General features: G+C 54.4%; 1 protein-coding gene across 5 annotated transcripts in view; it reads right to left on the minus strand.

Annotated features, from left to right (window-relative positions):
* Positions 1–2,916: 2,916 nt before the first annotated feature.
* The window catches only part of STARD8 (StAR related lipid transfer domain containing 8), a 73,525-nt gene continuing 55,980 nt past the window's right edge, over positions 2,917–20,461 (minus strand). For 3 of the 5 annotated variants that reach the window (XM_030847102.2, XM_060291824.1, XM_030847104.2), the window contains 13 exons: positions 17,587–17,658; positions 15,076–15,157; positions 14,043–14,106; positions 11,425–12,812; positions 10,560–10,733; positions 9,412–9,571; positions 8,749–8,947; positions 8,138–8,348; positions 6,560–6,674; positions 6,052–6,276; positions 4,842–5,059; positions 4,565–4,741; positions 2,917–4,421 (listed from right to left, as the gene is read on the minus strand). In XM_030847102.2, the coding sequence (XP_030702962.1) occupies positions 4,304–4,421; positions 4,565–4,741; positions 4,842–5,059; positions 6,052–6,276; positions 6,560–6,674; positions 8,138–8,348; positions 8,749–8,947; positions 9,412–9,571; positions 10,560–10,733; positions 11,425–12,812; positions 14,043–14,106; positions 15,076–15,157; positions 17,587–17,658 (3,203 nt within the window). In that variant the 3' untranslated portion in view covers positions 2,917–4,303. The remainder of the gene's footprint in view (positions 4,422–4,564; positions 4,742–4,841; positions 5,060–6,051; positions 6,277–6,559; positions 6,675–8,137; positions 8,349–8,748; positions 8,948–9,411; positions 9,572–10,559; positions 10,734–11,424; positions 12,813–14,042; positions 14,107–15,075; positions 15,158–17,586; positions 17,659–20,461) is intronic. The other 2 variants (XM_060291825.1, XM_060291826.1) reach the window with 2 other exon arrangements.

Here is a 20,461-nt window from a genome sequence, read left to right on the forward strand (position 1 = left end):
TAGCCCATTCATTTTCCCCAGGTCTTGGCTTCCATGTAACCTGCTTAGAAAGGCCATCTGTGACCACCCTATTGGAGCAAGTGCTCAGTCACTACTACCTCAGCCTGCTTTATTGCCTTCATCACCCTTATAATAGCTGAAGTTAGCTTGTGTGTTTATCATCCACCTCCCTCCACTCACCCATCTACTAGAATGTGCACTAAAGGCAAGTGAGAATCTTATGAGTCTTGTTCACTGATGTATTCTCTGTGCCTCAGCAGAGTCTGGCATCAAACAGACGTTCCACAACTACTTGTTGAAAAGCAGAATGGGTGAGAATTTGAATGGATGGATGGATGGATGCATTGGTTGAGAAGGAAGGTGGGATCATGGCTGATTTGGGGATCTGAGCTGTGCAGCCAGGAAGATAACATGTACCATGAACTGAGACAGAGCAGGCAGCAGGGAGAAGACTGTGTGTGGGAAGATGGTGAGTTTGCCTTGGGCCTGTTAATTTTGATATGCAGGTGGGGCCTTCAGGTGCAAAGGTCCATTCACGCAGTGATAAATACTGGCCAGAGCCAAAGGAAGTGATGGGCATCTTGGTAGTGATGGGGCGGGGGACGGCATATGCACAGAGGTGTAAAGTGAAACAATGGATGTCAGCGAGGTCCCTAATGAGCAAGGTGAGGCAGAGAGGACAGGATAAGGAAGGAAGGCTTCAAGACTAAAGCTAAGGCCATGGGGCCAAATTCTCAAGGAGGAGGTAGAGTGAAAACCAATCAGTAGTTAGGATGTAAAGAGGTCACTAGGATATTTAGAGCCTGGTGAAGGGGTAGCTGTGTCCAAAATGGTGAAAGCCGAAGTTGTGGTGGTCTGGGAGCCAAAAGGGTAGGTAGGGCCTTGATGCAAATCAGGAAATGATATGCATGTGCACCCCACTCCCACCCACCTAAGTCCAAGCCTTCCACGGAGTCTGGCAGGGAGGCGGCAGGGCAGGGGAGACTACCATTTATTCATGTTCGCCATGTCCTAGGCACTGTGTAGCCATATTCACAATCGCTGGCTCATTTAACCCTGATGACACCCTCGAGGAAAACCAAATCAGAAATGTTACATGTGCCACTTAAGGTCACAGAGCCAGGTGATGATATAGCTAGTTCTGAGCCTGGGTTTGTCTACCATCTACCCTCAGCCACTCTGGCAACAGGGCTCTGAGACTAGAAAATAACAGATTGATGCTCGTGGACAGATTGTTCAGTTCCCACGTGGGATTCACCCACAGCCTGGTTTCACTGGGTCGGGGGAAGCATAAGAGTAGAACGTACAGGCAATGGGGTTGGGAATTTGAGGGTGAGAATTCTCTGGCACCAGGGAAAGTCCAACTCAAGGTGGATCAAGGTACAAGACTGAGGGTTAGAAATGGCCATGGGTGGTGCCTGCCATGTGTGGGAGTGAGTGGCCTGGGCAGCCTCATCATCGTGATACCCACTCTGATGTCTATAAGCCATGGCAGTCCATTCACAGACTGCATGGTGGGCCAGGCAGAGATGCCAGGGTGGAGGAATGGAAGCTTCTGCTTTATGCAGGGGGGTAACACTGCATAAAGGCCCAGAGCAGCTCCCCTGCTTGGTACTACCTCTCCTAAAGTGCCAAACATAGAGGAGCCACGCTGGGCAACTGGTCCAGGGCCTCGGAGTCCAGAGCTGAAACACGGGAAATTCTCTGGCCCTTCCAAGAACCTCCTCCATAACTCTTTTCTGTCTCCTGGCATTTTCATGCCACCCATGAACAGCATGCTCAACCGTATCCTCTGTACCATCACCACGGCCTTCTTCCATGACCAGGTGGGGCAGTACCTGTGCCAAAAGTTCCCCTGGCTGCCTGCCTTGAAAAGTACTGGCTCGAGCTTCACGCCGGTGTCCCCTAACACTAGAGCTGCTTGAGTGATCTCCCATCCTACATCACACACGGGGTGCCTTCATTGTTTTCCCAAAGTCAAGGGGCTGACAGGTTCTCTGCTCCACCTCACTCCCCTCCAGGTTTAGCCAAGACCCCCAGGCAGCAGCAGTGAGGAAAGGCCAAAGGCATGTAGGTACAGCTGAACCCAGAAGAAGAGACTGGAAGAAAGTGACAGAGAAATGGGACTTGACAGACACCGAGTGTAAGTGCTGAACACTTACTGAGCCAGACTTGTGATGAGGTGATCACTGGACTGTTTGGCCCAAGAGGAAGCTGAGGTTCAGAGAAAGAGAAAGAACAGGACTTGTTTACCCCGGGCTACTCAACAGCACTCAAACGATGCAAACAGATTGATTGCAAAGCCTGTACTCTCTCTCTAGCTGCCCCTCGGAGCTTGGGGATTTTATGGCTATAGCAATGTGGCAAAGAAAGCAGGAAGTCTATATGAGGGGTCTCTCTTTGCCGGCCACTGGAGCCAGGCCAGGGGCTGCCTTGAGGCACTGAGACCTGTATCAGCCTGGCTTATGGGTAGAACAGGGTCCCCCAGCCTCTTGAGCCTGGGTCTCCATTCTTCATCCTTCAGCTTGAGCCATGTGCAGCAGGGGAAGAAAGGACAGCATAGCAAAGGCATCCCTCCATAGGGCTATCGTCAGGATGCATGAGGTCATGTTGGGGGCTACTCAGATAGGGGACCTGGTCAGGTCAGGGAATAGGGTTTGTGGCTTCTGCCCAAGCCCTGGCTTCTCAGAATCCTGCCTCTCCCAGCCCCAATCATCTCCCGAAGAGAAAGGCTGAGGCCCTTCCCCATTTCTCCTGCGGCCTCCCTCAAGTCCTACGTTGGTAACACGCACAACCTCTGACCCTAACACCGAAACTGCATCGTAATTTGCCTCTCGTCCCTGGCCCATCGTCTCAGCAAAGACAACCACACAGACAGAGTGCATCTGTAGGAATGCTTTATTGTTCCACTAGGGGTGGTCACATGGACCATGCTCTCCACCTCCCCTGTCTCATCTTAAGTGCCCTTCCCGCCGAGGCTTTCCAGACCCCTGCCCCCACCCAACAGATTATGGTACACTAATGATAGAATACATGTGTGTGTGTGTGTGTATAGATGTGTGTGTGTGTGTATATGTATCTATATATATACACAAATACATTTTTTATATTCTGACTGTACAGTATTTACAGATACAAATAAAATAGATAGATAGGTTTAAACATTACAACTGACTGGCTGGAACCCATCCCACTCCAGTTTATTCAGCCAAAAACGATAATAAAGCACCAGCTGGCGTTTGGCATTTGACTTTGCACGTGAACCAAGATGGCTGGTGGGTGGGATAGGTCAGGTTTGGATCAAGCCCCAGCAGGCTGAGATGACATTATGCCCTTCCATCTGACTAGCTGGCTGCTTGAACCAGGGGCCAGGTCTCTGCTGGAGGAAGGGACTGTCATATCAGCCTGCTAACGCAGGCAGGAAAAGCAGGAAAAGCGACGCGGACATCGATAGTGTCTCCTCACCACCATCTGCTTTTGCTCAGCCCGTGTGGTGGGAGCGAGGCTGTTTACCCTCTAGACATGGCAGTGCGTGGCCAACAGCTACACAGGACCCCAGGGAGTGGCAGATAAAGTATGGGGCCCGAGTCAGGGGAGATTGGTTCATTGGTCTCTTGAGATCTGAGAAAGGAAGGTTCCCCCCACTCTCACATCCCAAGCTACCCCAAATCGTCATGTCACCTACTGGGACCCATCAGTGCCTCCTCTTTAAATCAGCCTCATAAAAATCAGCATCATATTTACACAAATCAAACAGCTCATGGTGGCTGGGGCTGCTCTGTGCTCTGCCCCTGTGCCTATCCACTCCGGTCCAAATTCTCTGCAAAAACCAGTTTAGGACCAATGTTGGGCCCCAAGGCACTACCAGAACCTCCTGTCCAAACTCAAAGGGACCCTAGCACCAAACAGGATGGCTTGGCCTCTCAGAATGGCAGAGTGCTAGGAGCACACACTACTCTCTGCCTCCTCACCCCGCAGGCGGAGGAGCTGGGAAGGCTTCAGACTGACCGGTGGCTCCTTGGACTTGAAGGGCAGTAGCCGTCTTCCTGCTCCAAAAGTGACTCCTCTCTCTCGGGAGGGCAGAACACAGGTTTGGGGGTGGAGATGGAGTGGAGACAGGACACTGAAATTCTCTCTTCCTTCCCTGTACATATGGAGGAGCTTCAGGAAGTAAGGGCGACCGCATGGCCTTGCCTCTACCCTTGGAAGCAGCAACCATCCGAGGGCGGCTCTGCTCTCATTCCCCCTCACTGAGGTGGTGCCAGGGGGCCTGAGTGGTGCCAATCTGGGACCAGGCCAAGGCTCACAACTTTGTCTCAGGGCCAGCTGCCTGCAGGGTCGGGAAGGAATCCCGGATCTTTGCCACCTCCATGGCACACAGGTGCCCGAAGACTTTGTTGTACCAGTCAGGAGAACGGCCCCTGGGGAAGTAGAAGCAGGAAGCCATGAGCCGTGGGTACTTCCCTGGAGCCCCTGCCAGGGACAAGGAAGACAGGACTTGCCCCCCAGGATCAGGGGCATGGGGTAGAGGTGGGGGGGGCGCGGGGCTGAGGTGGCCTGGTACCTGAGGTCAGCGCGGCAGATGTGAGTGAGCCGGGAGCGGCCCAGGCCGCAAGGTTCCATGAGGTACTGGGAAGTGAGCATCAGGGCCCGCACCCCCGACTCCGGCACGGGTTGCTCAGGATCCAGGGACTGAGAGACGAGGAGGCAACCCCCACGGGGCAGGTCAGAGCGCCACATCCTGTGGGGAAGGGACACACACATTCAGCTTCCTAGCGCCGGTTCCCACCCCACCTCCTCAGTCCCCCAAGTACAGCAGGGTGACAGCTCAAGCCCCTCACCGGAGCACCACAAAGTCGCGGCAGGGATGGGGCGCCATGCTGTCGGTGACGTAGTGGTACAGCTCCACACCCGGCATCAGGGCTTCCAACACCTGGGCCCGCAGAAGGTCCTCATCCCAGAGGGCCCTCTCCCGCAGGACACGATGTAGCACCACGGCCGGAGGGGCAGCCACTTCTGTGGATGCCTTCCACACACACAGCGGGTGCCCGTCTGGTGCCTGCGAGCCACAGGAGTGGGGACGGGGGAAGCTGTCAGGGCTGGAGAACTCCCAATCCACCCCTGGGCCCCGGCCTGCCCTCACTCCAGCCCCCAACAAGGGAAGGAGGCAGGACTACTCCGCTAACCCCAGCCAGATCCAGACAGGCCAGCCCTGCGCTCCCTGTCCTCTTTCTCCTTTCCAAATTTCTGCTCCTCCGCCTGCTCAAGGGCACAAAGAGATGACAGGACACACATTCTCTGAGGCCTACTAGGTTCTACCAAGCAATGGGCACAGTGCTTGGAATTTCTGGAACTGAATATGGTGGTCATCCTCAAGGAACTCCCCGTCTAGTGTGGGAAGCGGAACACGTGCATGGCAACAAAAGCCGCCACTTCCTGAGCCTTTTGCATGTGCCAGGCCCTGTGCAAGCTTCTCACCCTGACCCTGTAAAGAAGCTTTTACTATGACCGGTTTATCCATGGCAAACCTTGGGCTTGCAGTGTTACTTATAATCAGAATCCGAGAAAGAACATGGCTAGTGCCAAGAGAAGGACAGAGAGAAGTCACCTCCAGCCTGGGGTATGACTGGAGGCTCTGAATGGAGGAGGGGCGTATCAAGCTGGGGCTGAAAATGGCTGCGGAAATATAATGCTTGGGGCAGGTCCAGGCAGGAGGACAGCAGGGGTGGAAGCACAAAGGTGGAAACGTGAGGAGCTCAGCGTGACTGCAGTGCAGGTAGGGATGGCAGGTGAGGCTCTAAAAGTAGTGACATGTCTGGAGTGGGCTTTCGGGAAGATAATTCCGGCAGGTGCTCCCTGAGAGAGCGAGCCCTGGTCTCATTTGCTTCTCACTTCCTTAAGGTCCTCGCTCTGCTGGCTGACATTCTCCAAGTATCAGGCGGAAGCACAGCGAGACAGGCGGGGGCAGCTCCTTCCCTGAGGATCCCTGCACACAGCCTGCACTCTGCCCTCTCCCGGCCCCATGGTCACCCTGGGCAGTGTGGTCCTCACCTTCTTGCAAGCCAGCTCCGTGTTCTGGGGCCCTGGCACACTCATCCAGCCCTTGAAGCGCTCAGCGGCATCGCGCAGCAGCTCCTGGATGCTCTCTTCCATGTAGAGGCACAGGCTCATGCCAGAAGCTCGGGCCTGCCGCAGCTCAGCCAGGGCTGGGCCCGGAGGGCTGAGCTCAGCTGCACTGTAGGAGCCACACAGTTGTAGCACCATGTCCTGGGGCACCTGGGAGAGCACACACACACCAGGCTGGGGGCCATGGGAAGCAGCAGAGTCAGGGACGCCCAGTCCCAGAGCCCACGGGGTCTGCCAGGTTCATTTTAAGGGAGCGGAGAGACCTGGCTACTGCGGTGTGGTAGATGAAAAACTTTGTAGGGGAAGAGCTGAAAGTAGGACATTGAAGCATTATGTGTCAAGATGCGCCCTATCCCTGACTTAGGGTGCAAAGGTCAGGCATGTTGGTTCTGCCGGGTCTGAGAAGTAGGCACCATGGCCTAGAGTGACTCACCTGGAAAAGTTTCTTGCAGTCACTGATCATGTGTGATAGGCCCTGGGTGGCAGCCATGTTCTCACTCAAGTCCTTAGGGCCTGGCCGGCCAACCAGGCTACGTTTGCTCTTGATCCTGGAGGGAAGGGCCAGGAAGAGAGGATGGCACGAGGGCACAAGCCAAGCTCCCCAGAAGCCTGTTTGCCAGTCCTGAACACAAAACAACCTGCTGCCCTTTTTTTTTTTTTTTTTTTAGATTTTTTTTTTTTTTTTTTTTAACATCTTTATTGGGGTATAATTGCTTTACAATGGTGTGTTAGTTTCTGCTTTATAACAAAGTGAATCAGTCATACATAAACCTATGTTCCCATATGTCTTCCCTGTTGCGTCTCCCTCCCTCCCACCCTCCCCATCCCACCCCTCCAGGCTGTCACAAAGCACCGAGCCAATATCCCTGTGCCATGCGGCTGCTTCCCACTAGCTATCTACCTTACTGCGTTTGTTAGTGTGTATATGCCCATGACTCTCTCTCGCCCTGTCACAGCTCACCCTTCCCCCTCCCCATAACCTCAAGTCCGTTCTCTAAGAGGTCTGCGTCTTTATTCCTGCTTTACCCCTAGGTTCTTCATGACATTTTTTTCTTAAATTCCATATATATGTGTTAGCATACGGTATTTGTCTTTTTCTTTCTGACTTACTTCACTCTGTATGACAGACTCTAGGTCTATCCACCTCATTACAAATAGCTCAATTTCGTTTCTTTTTACGGCTGAGTAATATTCCATTGTATATATGTGCCACATCTTCTTTATCCATTCATCCGATGACGGGCACTTAGGTTGTTTCCATCTCCGGGCTATTGTAAATAGAGCTGCAATGAACATTTTGGTACATGACTCTTTTTGAATTTTGGTTTTCTCAGGGTATATGCCCAGTAGTGGGATTGCTGGGTCATATGGTAGTTCTATTTGTAGTTTTTTAAGGAACCTCCATACTGTTCTCCATAGTGGCTGAACCAATTCACATTCCCACCAGCAGTGCAAGAGTGTTCCCTTTTCTCCACACCCTCTCCAGCATTTATTGTTTCTAGATTTTTTGATGATGGCCATTCTGACTGGTGTGAGATGATATCTCATTGTAGTTTTGATTTGCATTTCTCTAATGATTAATGATGTTGAGCATTCTTTCATGTGTTTGTTGGCAGTCTGTATATCTTCTTTGGAGAAATGTCTATTTAGGTCTTCTGCCCATTTTTGGATTGGGTTGTTTGTTTTCTTGTTATTGAGCTGCATGAGCTGCTTGTAAATTTTGGAGATTAATCCTTTGTCGGTTGCTTCATTTGCAAATATTTTCTCCCATTCTGAGGGTTGACCTAATGAAACTTCAAAGCTTTTGCACAGCAAAGGAAACCGTAAACAAGACCTGCTGCCCTTTTGAAGACCCTGCTTCACACCATCCGACCAGCCCAGGGCCCCTGAGGAGTCAGGCTGGCCCCTTGTGGTGATGCCTGGGAACTGCAGTGCCAAGCACCCAGGGCCAAAAAGCCAATGGGGCCCAAACCCTTCCTGCTTGGCCCTGCCATGCCTTGCCCTGTCTCACCTGGGGGAGGGGTTATCCTTCCTGGAGACGTTGAGGTGGAAGATGGAAGGTGCCAGGCACACAGCCAGGTTACCAGCTGTCATCTGGTTTTCCTCAGCTGAGGCAATGTCGCTCAGGAAATAGAGCAGGGTCTGTAGCACCTCTCGGTTCTCATCGGGGAGCAGCAAGGTGGCGGCTTGCGCGGCTGCCAACCATTGATCCTTGGGGAGGACTGTGAGGAAGGCAGACAGAAGGGCTTCCTTATTCCCCAAGAGCCTCTGGCAGCAAGCTTCCTGCTTCCAGGAATGCAGAAGGCACAGTGGTCCCAAGGGGAAGTTGGTGAGGGGGAAGGTGGACTCTGGGAGGTCTCTGGGTGCTAGATCAAGCCCGGCTATAATGCGAAGCATGAGCTTGGGGAAGTCCCTGCCATTCCTCAGGGCCTCAGTCCATATAATGGGTTTGGGGAATAGAATGTGGTCTCTAAGGACCTTTCCAACTCGGCATAGTAAATCTTCCACTGAGCTCATTGGCGCAGCTACACTTGCCTGCACAAGGTTTATCCTCCACAAGCCCTAGGATTCAGGGAGTCCGAGAACCTGGCAGGTTACTGAGGATAGGTGCAGGCGACTCACGCTGGTAGATCTGTAGGAAAGTGGTAGTGAGCTTGCTGGTGAAGATTGGCTCAGGCAGGTCCCGGAAATACTGCTTCAGCAGGTCAGCCACATCATAGGCAGACTGGCCCTCGTAGCAGACGTTGTCGGGGGAGGTCTCGTTCATTTGACGCAGGTTCTGGATCCTGGACTTCACCCCGGATTTGCGGAAGATGCCCACCTGGCCCATGCAGGGGAGGGAGAGAGGGAGACATGCAGGGGTGGGAGGGAGACTGTGAGGCCAGCCCTAGACCGTGTGTGTTAGGAGTGTAGGCCACCCCAGAGACATCCAAGCCTGGCAAGCTTCCTGCTGGGCAGGGTAGGAGAGAAATGGCAAAACCAAAGAGCCTTGGGGCCAAGGAGAAAGATGGCTTTAGTGGAGATGAGTAGGAAAACAAGGACCTAGGCTAAGGCGGGCTCCTGGAAGGTGGGGGCTAATGCGCCTGGGCCAGAAAAAAGCTGGCACAGAGCCGGGCAGAAGGGAGCTTTGGGTCCATCCTTGTTGGGCCTTCCTGAGGATAGGAAAAGCTTCTGGTGGGCCAGCCCAACCCAGGGGGAAGGCCAGAGCAGCTCCCCTCCCTAATCCCTCAGCCTTGGACTTCCTTCCCATCACCACCTCTCTTCGTGCTCCCCAGAAGGCCTCACCTGGTCCAGGCACTGGCTACGCAGGTAGCGCATGGCTTGCTGAATGCTCTGGGGTAGTGGCTGGCCTGTGCGCTGCACATGGATGAGGGGCGGCACCCCAAACACATGCTGACCCCGGTAGTCCGGTGTCTTGTTCCTCTTCATGAACTTGGGCACTGACCTGTTTGGGGGAGGGACAAAAGATCAGGAACAAGGATGGGGTAGGCCCAGACACAGCTTGGAGACTCTGTCTGCAGTCTTGGGGGACTCAGGTGTGGGTGAGCAGGGTAAGAAACATGCCATCTCCCCAGAGGCAACATTCATTGAGCACCTGCTCTGGGCCCAGTCCTAGGGAGTCCCAGAGGAACACAGGGAGCTCTCAGTCTGGTCAAGGAGATGACCGCACTGACAGGCAGTGACAATACATGTGGCCAGGAGTGTGCCAAGAACTTAGGGGAAGACCCACGAGGGAGGGGAATTGTATGTACCTAGGGGGTCAGGGAAGGCTTCAGAGAGAAGGTGGAAATTCAGCTGGCTCTTAAGGGATGGGTAGGCCTTGTCCCAGAGGATAAATGGGAAAAAGACATTCCAGGCAGAGAGAACAGCATGGGCAAAGGCAAAGAGGCAGGAACAAGAGCATGGTGTATTCAGATAAGGGTGACTAGTCTGCTGGCCTGTATGGTGGTGTTGCTTGGGTATGGCGGACTAAAGAGCCTGACAGATGAGGCGGGGTTGGAACGTGAAAGGATCATGATGGGAAGGAAACTGGACCGTATTCTTTGGCAATGGGGAGCCACAGGAGGGTATCTGTCAGGAGAGTGACCACCAAAGATGCATATTAGGACAATCTCCCTGGTGGCAGCATGGAAATTGGGATGGAGGAGGTATAGCTGGGGGGCCTGGGATCCCAACCCCCACCCCAGCCCTCCTCATTCATGGCACACACTCATGTGAATCCCATGTGCATCCCCCACAGACATACATTTGCCACCCAGAGCCACACTGACCTCTCCAGCCTCCTGGCACATCCCACCACTCCATTGGCCTAGGGGCTCCACCTGCCTGCACCCACCTTCTGAGGGTGACCCTCCCAGGGCCCTGGAGTGGGGGCAGAGAGGGATCCAGGACTTGGATGAGCAGCTTGGTGCCCACCATGGCCCAGGACTCACCAGACCCAGCCCTGTTTGTGGGGGACAGTGTACTTCTCCATGAAGGCGGTGAGCCGCAGCAGTGAGCCCTTGTGCAAGAGGTGGATCTGGCTGGCAAACTGCCGGTTGATCTCCAGCGACTCTGAGTTGAGGCTGGGCCGGTGGGAGTTCTGGAAGCTGTGCCAGCGGAGCTTCCTGGTGAGGGGTGAGGGGGTAGAGAAGGCCAGAGGAGCAGGTTTCAGTAAACCTTAGTAAAATTGTGTTCTTCTGGTCTCTTTATTTTTCCCCAAAAGAAAAAATATACAAGGAGAAGGGACCACTGTCAGCAATGACGCTGGGCCCCAGGGTGGAGAAAGCTTAGTCTTGGTTTCCAGGGCTGCACAGCGGCCAGATGCTGTCAGAAAGGGTGGCACCGAGCTCAGGCCCATCTAGTGCCAGCAAACAGTATCAGTCCCCCTTCCTTTCAAGACTGCAGTGGAGGGGCTGCTCTGAGAAACCCAGAATAGTGAAGCTGGGGATCAGAGACCATCTCCTGTGATGCCCTTGATTTACACACGGGGCAACTGAGACCCAAAAGGAGCCACAGTTTGCGCAAGGCCATGGCAGAGGCAGGTCCTGAACCTCACATTCCAGATTCCTGATCCCATTACTCTTTCTATTTCTCTTCTGGGACTGGATTCCCAGGGGCAATCACTCAGCCCCTAAGAACTTGCCCCTGCGCCTTGTGATGAAGCAATTGGCTTGGGGGAGTGAGGAGGGAAAGAGGAAGGGAAGAGAGAAACGGGGTAGGGGAAGAGATGAAGGGAGGGAGAGGGACAGGGAGATGGGGGAAAGAGAGAGAGAGGGACAACAGAAGCCCTGCCCCAACCCTACCCTGAACTCCCACCTGTAGGGTCTGGTAAGTGAGGCCCCAACACCTGAATCTCGTCGTTCACGGGGTGCTGATGCCTGGAGTCCAGCCAGGGACCCTGTGGCCTCAGTCTCGTTTGTGGAGTTCCCGCTACTGTCCAGCTCACTGGAGGAGGCCACAGTGTCAGAAATGGAGTGTCCTTCCACAGACAGACTGGAGGCAGAGGTGGGCTCCCCGCCTGAATTTGCCTCCTGCTCATGATCCTGAGCCAAGCCGGGGGCCCCGGCCTCTGCCAGTGCCAGAAGTTCAGCCTCAGCTGGGGCCTGAGCCTGAGCCGGGACTCCTGGCTGGACATCCGCCTGGCCCGGGGCTGAGGACTCCCTGAGGGCTGGAGCCTCTCCCTGGGCCTGAGCCTCATCGGTCTGGCCTTCCACTCCACTGGTGGCTATTTCTACTGATGAAGCGGCTTCCTCCTCTTCTTCCTCTTCCTTATCTCCAGGCCCCAGGTCTGGGTACATGGCCTGAGACCAGAGCTCCACCCGCTGCTGCAGCCCCCACACGTGCTGGAGGATGTCATCCAGGTGAGTATGGCTGTCCCCACCCTCCTCCTCCTCTTCAGCCTCGGCACCAGCCAGGACAGGCTCAGCTGGGTACAGCTCAGGCATGTTGTCATAGGTGCTGGCGTGGCTGCCCGTGGAGCCACAGGAGCCCCGGCGCCCTTCATAGCCCCAGCAGCTACCTGGCTGCCGATCTGCCAGGTGGTGTCCATCCTCAGGGCACAGGCTCTCAATGGACAGGGAGCGAGGGAATGTACCTGGTTTGTGGTCCCTGGGCACGTGCACCAGGCAGTCACCCCAGTGTGCCCGCTGAGGACGCTGGAATGTGGCCACAGGCCAGGCCTCCCAGGCCCTCTGGGTCTCAGTGCCACTGCCACTGGCTGAGGTGGCCGCCCGGTTCTTGGCCCTGTAGAGGAAGCCACGGCGACTTCGGAAAGAGGCGGCTTTGGTGGCCTTCTCCGAGGTGGCTGAACTACGCTCTGGCTCTGCTTGCCGGCTGCCACCCTTTTCCTTCCGCCTCAGAGACTCAAGGTGCTTGAGGAAGCTCCGGGAACGGTGCTTCTTGGCTTTGCCTTGTGGAGTCTCCTGGTCCTGAGTGGGGCTGAGGAAGGGCCGGCCACTTGGGCTGGGAGCACAGCCTAGCAAGGGCAGGCCCACTGGCTCGGGTGGTAGGCTCACAGTGATGGCTGGCAGGGAGGTGGCACTAAGCTCAGTGAGGACGCTCTCACAGCTGGAGGTCACTGGCAGGCCAGGGCTCGGTGGGGCCAGCAGGTCAGAGGAGCCCACATGAGACCAGCGCTTACTTTCTCTCTGGAAGGCCCAGTGGTTGTTGATGGTACAATGCTCTTCCTCCTCTGAGTCTTCATTCTGGGAAGGGCGCCACAGGGTGGGGTCAGAGGTGTCCAGCCCACGAGCCCTTGCTTGGGCTCCACTCTCTGCCTCCAAACTCTTGGGGGACTTTGGGACAAAGGGCCCTGCTCTCTGGCTGAGAACACGTCCTAGGAGGGGGGAACTGGCTCTGGGATTGCCAGAAGAAGCTAGGAGTCATGGAGGAAGCCAAGATGGAGGGTAGTGGTCATCTGATCAATCAAATTCTTCCCCATTTTATAGATAGGGAAACCCAAACAAATGAGAAGCCACTTGCCCAAGGTCATACAATGTCTGCACTAAGTCGGTGACAGGGCCAGGGCTAGAATCCAAGCATCTTGACCTCCTGTTCTCAGCAGCCTCCCAGTGAGTCTCTAGCCTATACTCTTAGATTAGAATCCCAGAATGGCAGAGCTAGAAAGGATATTTTAGATTTTCTAGTTTTCTAATTTGCAAAGTGGGGAAACTGAGGACCAGAGACGGGAAGAGGCTTGTCCAAGGTCACTGAAAAGTCAGTGCAAAGCTGGGACCAGCCGCCAGGTGTCTCCTGCTTCCCGGGCCAGTGCTCTGGCAACTTGGAGATGGCAGGACTCTGGTAGGAAAAGCTCCAGAGAAAAGCCACAAAGCCTGACCCCGGGAAGGATGGGTTCATCCGGCCCACATTCCAGGGCTACATGCAGACCAAGAGCCCTCTCCGTTTCTACAATCGCAGATTGGCGGAGTCAGAAAGGCCTTTGGAGACTATTAATGCCACCCCCAATTCACTGCAGAGATGGAGAAAATGAGGCTCAGTGGGGTAAGACCCTGTGGGGTGAGGTTGGGGATCCTGACTTCTAAGACCATACAGGCCATGATTTTCCATCACATTATTCTGTCTCTGCCCCCTAGTCAAGGAATTTTTGCCATCACAGAGCAGTGTAGGCAGATGGATTTCCCTGAGGGACGGCCATCACTAGGTCAGGTTATTAGTAAGTCCAGGAGGTAGGGGTGGGCTGAAGGGGGTGGGTAAGGCTGCAGGCCAAGGTACTTGTTCTCACACCCCAACTTTGAGACCAGGCTCACCAAAACCCAACAGCCTCATACAGCCCCCTACACCCCACTCCCAGGCTGGAGCAAGGCACTGCTCCAGACAGCCCAGACTCACAGGACACTGGAGCTAGTTTCATAAGTGGTTTTTCTTTGACCTGGGTTCCCCACAAGACCACAGAGCCTACTCTTGTCCTAACTCACCTGTTTGCATTGAAAATGAACCTCCAGTTTCATCGAGGCACAACTGTTCAAGGTCATCAGCCTCCTGCAAGGAAACAAAGCAGGGTTCACTCAAGGGTCCCAAGCCCCAGAGCCTGCAGGGCATAGCCTGCCAAGACACTCCCAAGATGCCACCCACTGCTTTGCGTGCCCAAGACATCAAAACTTCTCCCAAGTCCCCATGTTCATGAAGGTTTCAGTGCCAGACATGATGCTGTGGAGATTATGGGCTCTGCCCTCTGGGAACGTATAGATGTGGGAAAACCCACTACAGAGATGGGACATGTTCAAAAACAGAGTAGACAGAAGGCACAGCAGGCACACAGGGGGTGGGACAAGGAACTTCCATGAAGGCAGGGGAATGCAGTCAGGGAAGACTTGCTGGAGAACAGAAATAGGATTCAGAGGGAGAGAGAAACAGGGACTCATATACCAGGCTTCGGTAAGAGCCTGTGACAATGTAGAGAGGGAAACGGTCAGTAAACAGACCAGTGTGTGTGTGAGGGGAGGACTGAGGCTGATAAGGTCAGTCAAAGCCAAGTTGCAAAAGGCCTCAGGTGTCATGCTGAAAAAGCTCTGGACTTCTCCCTGCAGACAGCGAGACATTTGAAGCATACGAGTACCCACTGGGAAGCTGACTCTGGTGGCTATAGGGACGTTGGATCACAGCAAGGAGGGGAATGCAGAGCGGGAAGGCCCGAAGGCCAGTTAGGAGGATGAATCCAAGAAGTCGTGGTTTGGCCTCAAACAAGTAGAGAGGGGACAAATCAGAGGAATGTTCGGAGGCTCTAACTGAAGGGAAGAAAGAATCAAGGCTAGACCTTGGCTTTCTAGTGCCTGGGTGGGTGAGGACGTCACAGACACAGTCGACAGAGTGAACAGCGTGACTGCACCAGATGACCTTTGTTAATAGGCAGGCTCCTCCTCTGTCAGAGGGGACAAGGATTGCTTTTTCCCATGAGGAAGCCCCAAGCCAGGCCCCTGACCTCCCAGGCCTGGCCCTTAGCACCCCTACCTGCACAAGGCCCCCAAAGAGTCCTCGTCCAGAAAACCGTGGTCCTTCTTCACAGAGCCAATATCCACAGGAAACGAACCTTCTGTATGCCAGAGAAAAGCCAAGATGAGTCGAGGGTGGCAGGTTAGAAACTCAGTGCCAGCGACCCTTGAGCGAGAAGAAGGGGGCCCAGGAAGTGGGGAGGCAGGCAGGCAGGAGAAAGGCTGCAGCGAAGAAGGGGCCCAGGGAGCTCATGGTTGGCCGTTGGGGGAAGGTCAAGGAAAGGATAGGAGGGTCAAGCTGGACAAGAGGACCCATCAGTCAGTTTTGGCAGGTCCATGGGGGACGGCAGGCTCGAGGCCCTGAGTGGCTGCCCAGAGCCCATGTGGGCTCCTCCAGTCCCCTCTGCATCTTGGGCTGCTCAGACAGGGAACCTCTTCCCTGACCCAAGGTGAACCGGGGAGACCAGGGAGAGAGCAAGGACAGTGTGCATGTGCAGCCAAACAACACCTCGCTTCCACTACCGCTCAGAGCAAGGGCACCCACTCCCTTGGGTCTGGGAAAGAGGAAGGAGTGGGGGAAGAGGAAATAGCATCCCCAAATCCTACACCTCTCTGCCTTACTGGTAAAACAAGCCCATGGACTCATTTACTATTATTAATTGAGCATCGACTTTGTGCCAGGCACTGGGGACACAACAGTGAATGAGACTAGACTGATCCAAGCCTACATGGAGTTTATATTGTCACAGGGGCAACAGACAGTGAACAATATGTGAGAGAAACAAACTATGCAGTTATAAATGCTAGCAAAGACATGAGCCAGGGTGACGGGGTAAAGAGAGGCCTTGCTAAGGTGGTGACTTCTGAGCTGAGCCCTGAAGAGCGAGAAGGGGTCAGCCGTGCAAAGAGCCTGGGAGAAAGTCCCAGGCAGGACCAAAACTAAGGCTCCAAGGAGGGCTAGAGCCTGGTGTGAGCAAGTGGTAGAAAGCAGCCCAGAGAGTAGTGAGCAAAGCAGAGAGAAGTATGTGGAAGCTGGGTGATGCAGTCTCGTTGGCGGGAACAAAGTGCTGACACTCACTTCATTCTGGGTGTGCTATGAAGCCAGCGGAGGAGTAACACAGAGCAGAGTAACCGAGTAATGTGGTCAGGACTGCACTTCCAGGGTCCCTCCAGCTGCTGTGCATTCAGAGTAGAGGACGGAGCACAGAAAGGAGGCTGCAGCACTAGGCCAGGCGAGCGGGTCACACCTATGTGGCAGTGAAGGTGGTAGGAAGTGGATGGATTCAAGATATATTCTGGGGCTTCCCTGGTGGTGCAGTGGTTGAGAGTCCGCCTGCCGATGCGGGGGACGCGGGTTCGTGCCCCGGTCCGGGAAGATCCCACATGCCGTGGAGCGGCTGGGCCCGTGAGCCATGGCCGCTGAGCCTGCGCGTCCGGAGCCTGTGCTCCGCAACGGGAGAGGCCACAACAGTGAGAGGCCCGCGTACCGCAAAAAAAAAAAAAAAAAAAAAAATATATATATATATATATATATATATATATATTTTCTGGAGGGAGAAGGGACTTGCTGGAGGGTTAGATATGCGGACGAAGGAAAAGAGGAACGGAGGATGATGCCTGGATATGGGGTGCCATCAGGTGGTGACATCTGAGACATCTGTCAGACAGCTAAGCAGAGATACTGAATTCGGAGTTGAAGAGATGAATCTGGAGCTTGGGACTGAGGTCTGGACAGAGAGGCATTGGGGAGTCATCAGAATATATATGGTACTTGGACAAGGATCTCCTGGGAGAGAGATGTCGAGCGAGAAGAGGGGCCAGGATGGAGCCCTGGGACACCCTAACAACTAGGAGCAGTTAGAGGAAGCCAAGTCAGCTAAGGAGACTGAGAGCGGCAGCCAGAGAGACAGCCGGGAGAAGAGGACATTCTAGGAGCTGAAGTGAGTGGCCAACTGTGCTGAATGCTATTGAGAGACTAAGTCAGGACTGAGAAGTGACCGCTGAATTTGACCACGTTGGAGATCTCTGGTGAGCTTGACAAGGGCTGTTTTGTTGGCAAGGTAGGGATGAAGCCAGGGTACAGTGGGGGTGTGGGAAGAAGAGGGGAACTGAAAACAGCAAGTATGAACAACTCTAGAGAAAAACAGAAAAATGAAGGAAAGCAAAGAAATAAGGCCACGGGGAGGGAAGGTGAAAGCAGGGCTGCCAGGGTGCACCCTCCATGTTGCATCTATGTAAATAGGGTTCTCAGAAACAGTACAAAGCAGATGTGGTGGTACAAAGCAGCGGCCTGGCTTGAGACAAGATACTTTAACACACGGGTGACTGCAGAGCTTGTGAGAGCTGATGAGCATGCAGGAGATAGGACAGGATGGTGTAGGAGAGAGGTTGTGACTAAGGGAGCAGGGCCAGGGTATGCAGCTTTTTGTGTGGTTGAAGAAAAGATCTGAGGGACCCCATTTTCCAGCTGAAAAATGGAGGGAGAAGGCAAGTTTGGGGGTGGGGAGGGGGAGCCACTGAGTGGCCTTACCTTCAAAAAGCTGAGCATACTGAGGGAATCCTGTCGCTCGGAGCCACCTGCATGCGTTTTTGGCCTCAGCTTCTAAAACAGATGAGGGGGAGAGAGACAGAGAAAGGAGATTAGGGGGTGCTGGCGCCAAGCCGCCCTGGTGTGCGCCCCTGCACCTCCAGTAGGGAGGTACCTACAGCTCTGGTGACCTAGAAATGACAACAGAAGCACAAACAGGCTGGCACATTCACTCCATGTCACAGCTAGGATTTCCCCTCTGCTCCCCAAGCCCTACTCCCAGGATGTGCTGGGACACCTCTCTTATGCTTCATTACCTGTCCCAATCCCCCTCCCACTCTCCCACCCCTGCCCAAGAACAGGACCACCAGCAGCAGCAACTCCCAGGAACATCTGGGGTCAAGGAATACTACCAGGGGAAGAAACCACTGCTGTGTCTTCACCTCCCACCACCCCCGGGGAGCTACCCCCTTCCATGACCCAAGTAGACCGTCCTAGTACAGCTAGGGATACGCAATGTTCAACAGCTATTATTCTCTTTCCTATCATCATACCTAACATTCCCCAGCACTCTGATAAGCAAATCTCATTTAACACACACCATAAGCTGCGCAGATTTTAATATGCCCATTTTACATATCTCCAAACAGGCTCAGAAAGGAAGGGCTCGTCTACAAGTCTCGCACTTGACAAAGTAGAGTGCAGGGGCCGGAGTCCAAGCTCAGTCTGACTCCTGCTCGGGGTTCCGACCCCTTCTAACATGGCAGCTTCCCCAGTGCACTCCCTCCCCCCCCATTCACCAAGTCCCAGCCCTCCCTCCCCACGGGGCCTCCCAGGACTGTTCCGGCACTCTCCTGTGGCTTGGCCTCTTTGTGGCACAACTCAATGCTGCTTGCCAAGCTGACAGTGCTGGCCTATGGGAGTCTTGAAGGGCAATGGCTGGGTTAGCCTCCTACCTCTGCTCGGAGAGTGCCTGGCACAGGGTGGGGCACCCCTGCCAGCCTCAGTGGAGACTTGCGGCTGGACTGAAGCCACAAAGGAGGTCCTCCTGGCCATGGTAGGCTGAGTACCTGCAGCAGAACCCTGGGACTGCCAGTTCCCTACGCAGGTGGTACCAGGAAGCAGTGGGGCTGGGAACATGGGACCTGGCATTGTGGTTGGGGGCACAGAGAGGCTGCTGGCTCAGCAGAGCTTCTCTGCCCACGGAGTCCTGCCCCCAACATTTCTTCTACTTCCTTAGTGCCTGTGACCAGGAGACTCCAAGGAGACTGGGGGTGGGGGGCGTTCTCCAAGACAGGAAGAGCTCTCTCCCCAGTGTTCTCCCACAAGGAAATCCAAGATGAGATTCTGGTAGCCAGGAATCATAAGTTAAAGGACAAAAAGGTATTTCAGAGATGCTAGGTGGGTAGACAAGGGAGGGAACAGTGCAGGAAGGTGGAAGTCGGTCAGAAGAAATAACAGGCTCCACAAGGGTCGCACACTAGTGAGGATTCGATGGGGAGAAGAGAAGGCTCTGAAGCTTCTGGAGCCCCTGAGGGCTTTGGGGGCAAACGGGTGGGGCGGGGATGAACACTTGTGCATTTCTGAAAGCATGTGCGTTGGTCGCTGCTGTCCCAGCATCTGTCTCTGCATGTAACTGTAGCCAAGTTTGCTCATGTCCATGATCCACATAGATCAGCATGGGACCACGAACCTGTGCACACTCCCCCACAGGCCCCTCGGTCTGTGCACGCACCTGCACCTGCATCTGTGTGCACATGTGTGTGTTTTATGTTACTACAACCTTCCAACCTACGATAGAAATCTAGGAATCACCAGGACCTCTGAGAGGTACTGGAAAGTGTTTGTTCCTGCAGAGCCCAGCTAGCAATACCTCAGCCCCTCTGGCCGGGGGGCAATGCAAGCCCAGGAAATGATCCAGGTCTCTAGGCCAGTGATGATCTCGGGATGTGGTAAAAGTAGCCCAAAGGGACTTCACACCAGCCCAGGCAGCATTTGAGGGACATGGTTTTGCTGCTAGGACAGTTGAGCCGGCTGCCACAGCCACTTCCCTGTCTCCTGCTCCTACCACGCCCCCGTGAAAAGGCCCATCCCTGTCCTCAGAGCCCCTCCAGGCAACCAGCTCTGCTTTCCTGTCATTAGGACAAAGGAGAGGTGCCAAAGGAAGGACCAGGTCCGAGTTTCCAGAAAGGCGGACACAGAAGGAGACAGTGAACTCTAAAGGGCCACAGGTCTAGAATGGCCACCCAAGGCAGAGGAGCCAGTCCCCAGGAACAGGTCTGCATGTCAAGAACACACCCTTGAAGACCACTGCAGCCCTCGGTCACTCGTGGCTAGAGGCAGAACAAGGAGGAGGAGGGGGAGGAGAGAGGAATCTGACTGGAGGAAGAGTGCAGTGATGAAGTCCTGATCTTACACATCTGTGCCTCCTGCCTGAGTCACAGGTCCCGTGGGAGAGGGGCAGGCTGCCCACTCCCCTAATGCTCGGCAGCGGCCCTGGCCAGGGTTGGCGGAAAGGGGACCAGCTCACTCAGGTGGGCGCCAAGTTTTTTCATTCCTATGTAGAGGCCTCTAGCCCCTGCTATTCAAAGCATGATCCCTGGACCAGCAGCAGCACTGGCATCACCTGGGAGCTTGGTAGAAAGGCAGAATCCCAGACCTACTTAATCAGAACCTACATTTAACTAGGTCCTCAGATGATCTGCATGCACATTAAAGTTTGAGAAGCGCTGGCATAAATCACCTACCTCAGGGCTTTTCACCCTTCGATGCACGTCAGAGTCAGCTAGGAAGCTTTGTAAAAATACCAATCCCCCGGGGCCCCGTCTCCGGAGGCCCGTTTAATTGATCTGTGGTGACACTCTCCAAATCAGTATTT

The sequence above is a fragment of the Globicephala melas genome, chromosome X (genome assembly GCF_963455315.2).
Source record: "Globicephala melas chromosome X, mGloMel1.2, whole genome shotgun sequence".
Classification (NCBI taxonomy): domain Eukaryota; kingdom Metazoa; phylum Chordata; class Mammalia; order Artiodactyla; family Delphinidae; genus Globicephala; species Globicephala melas.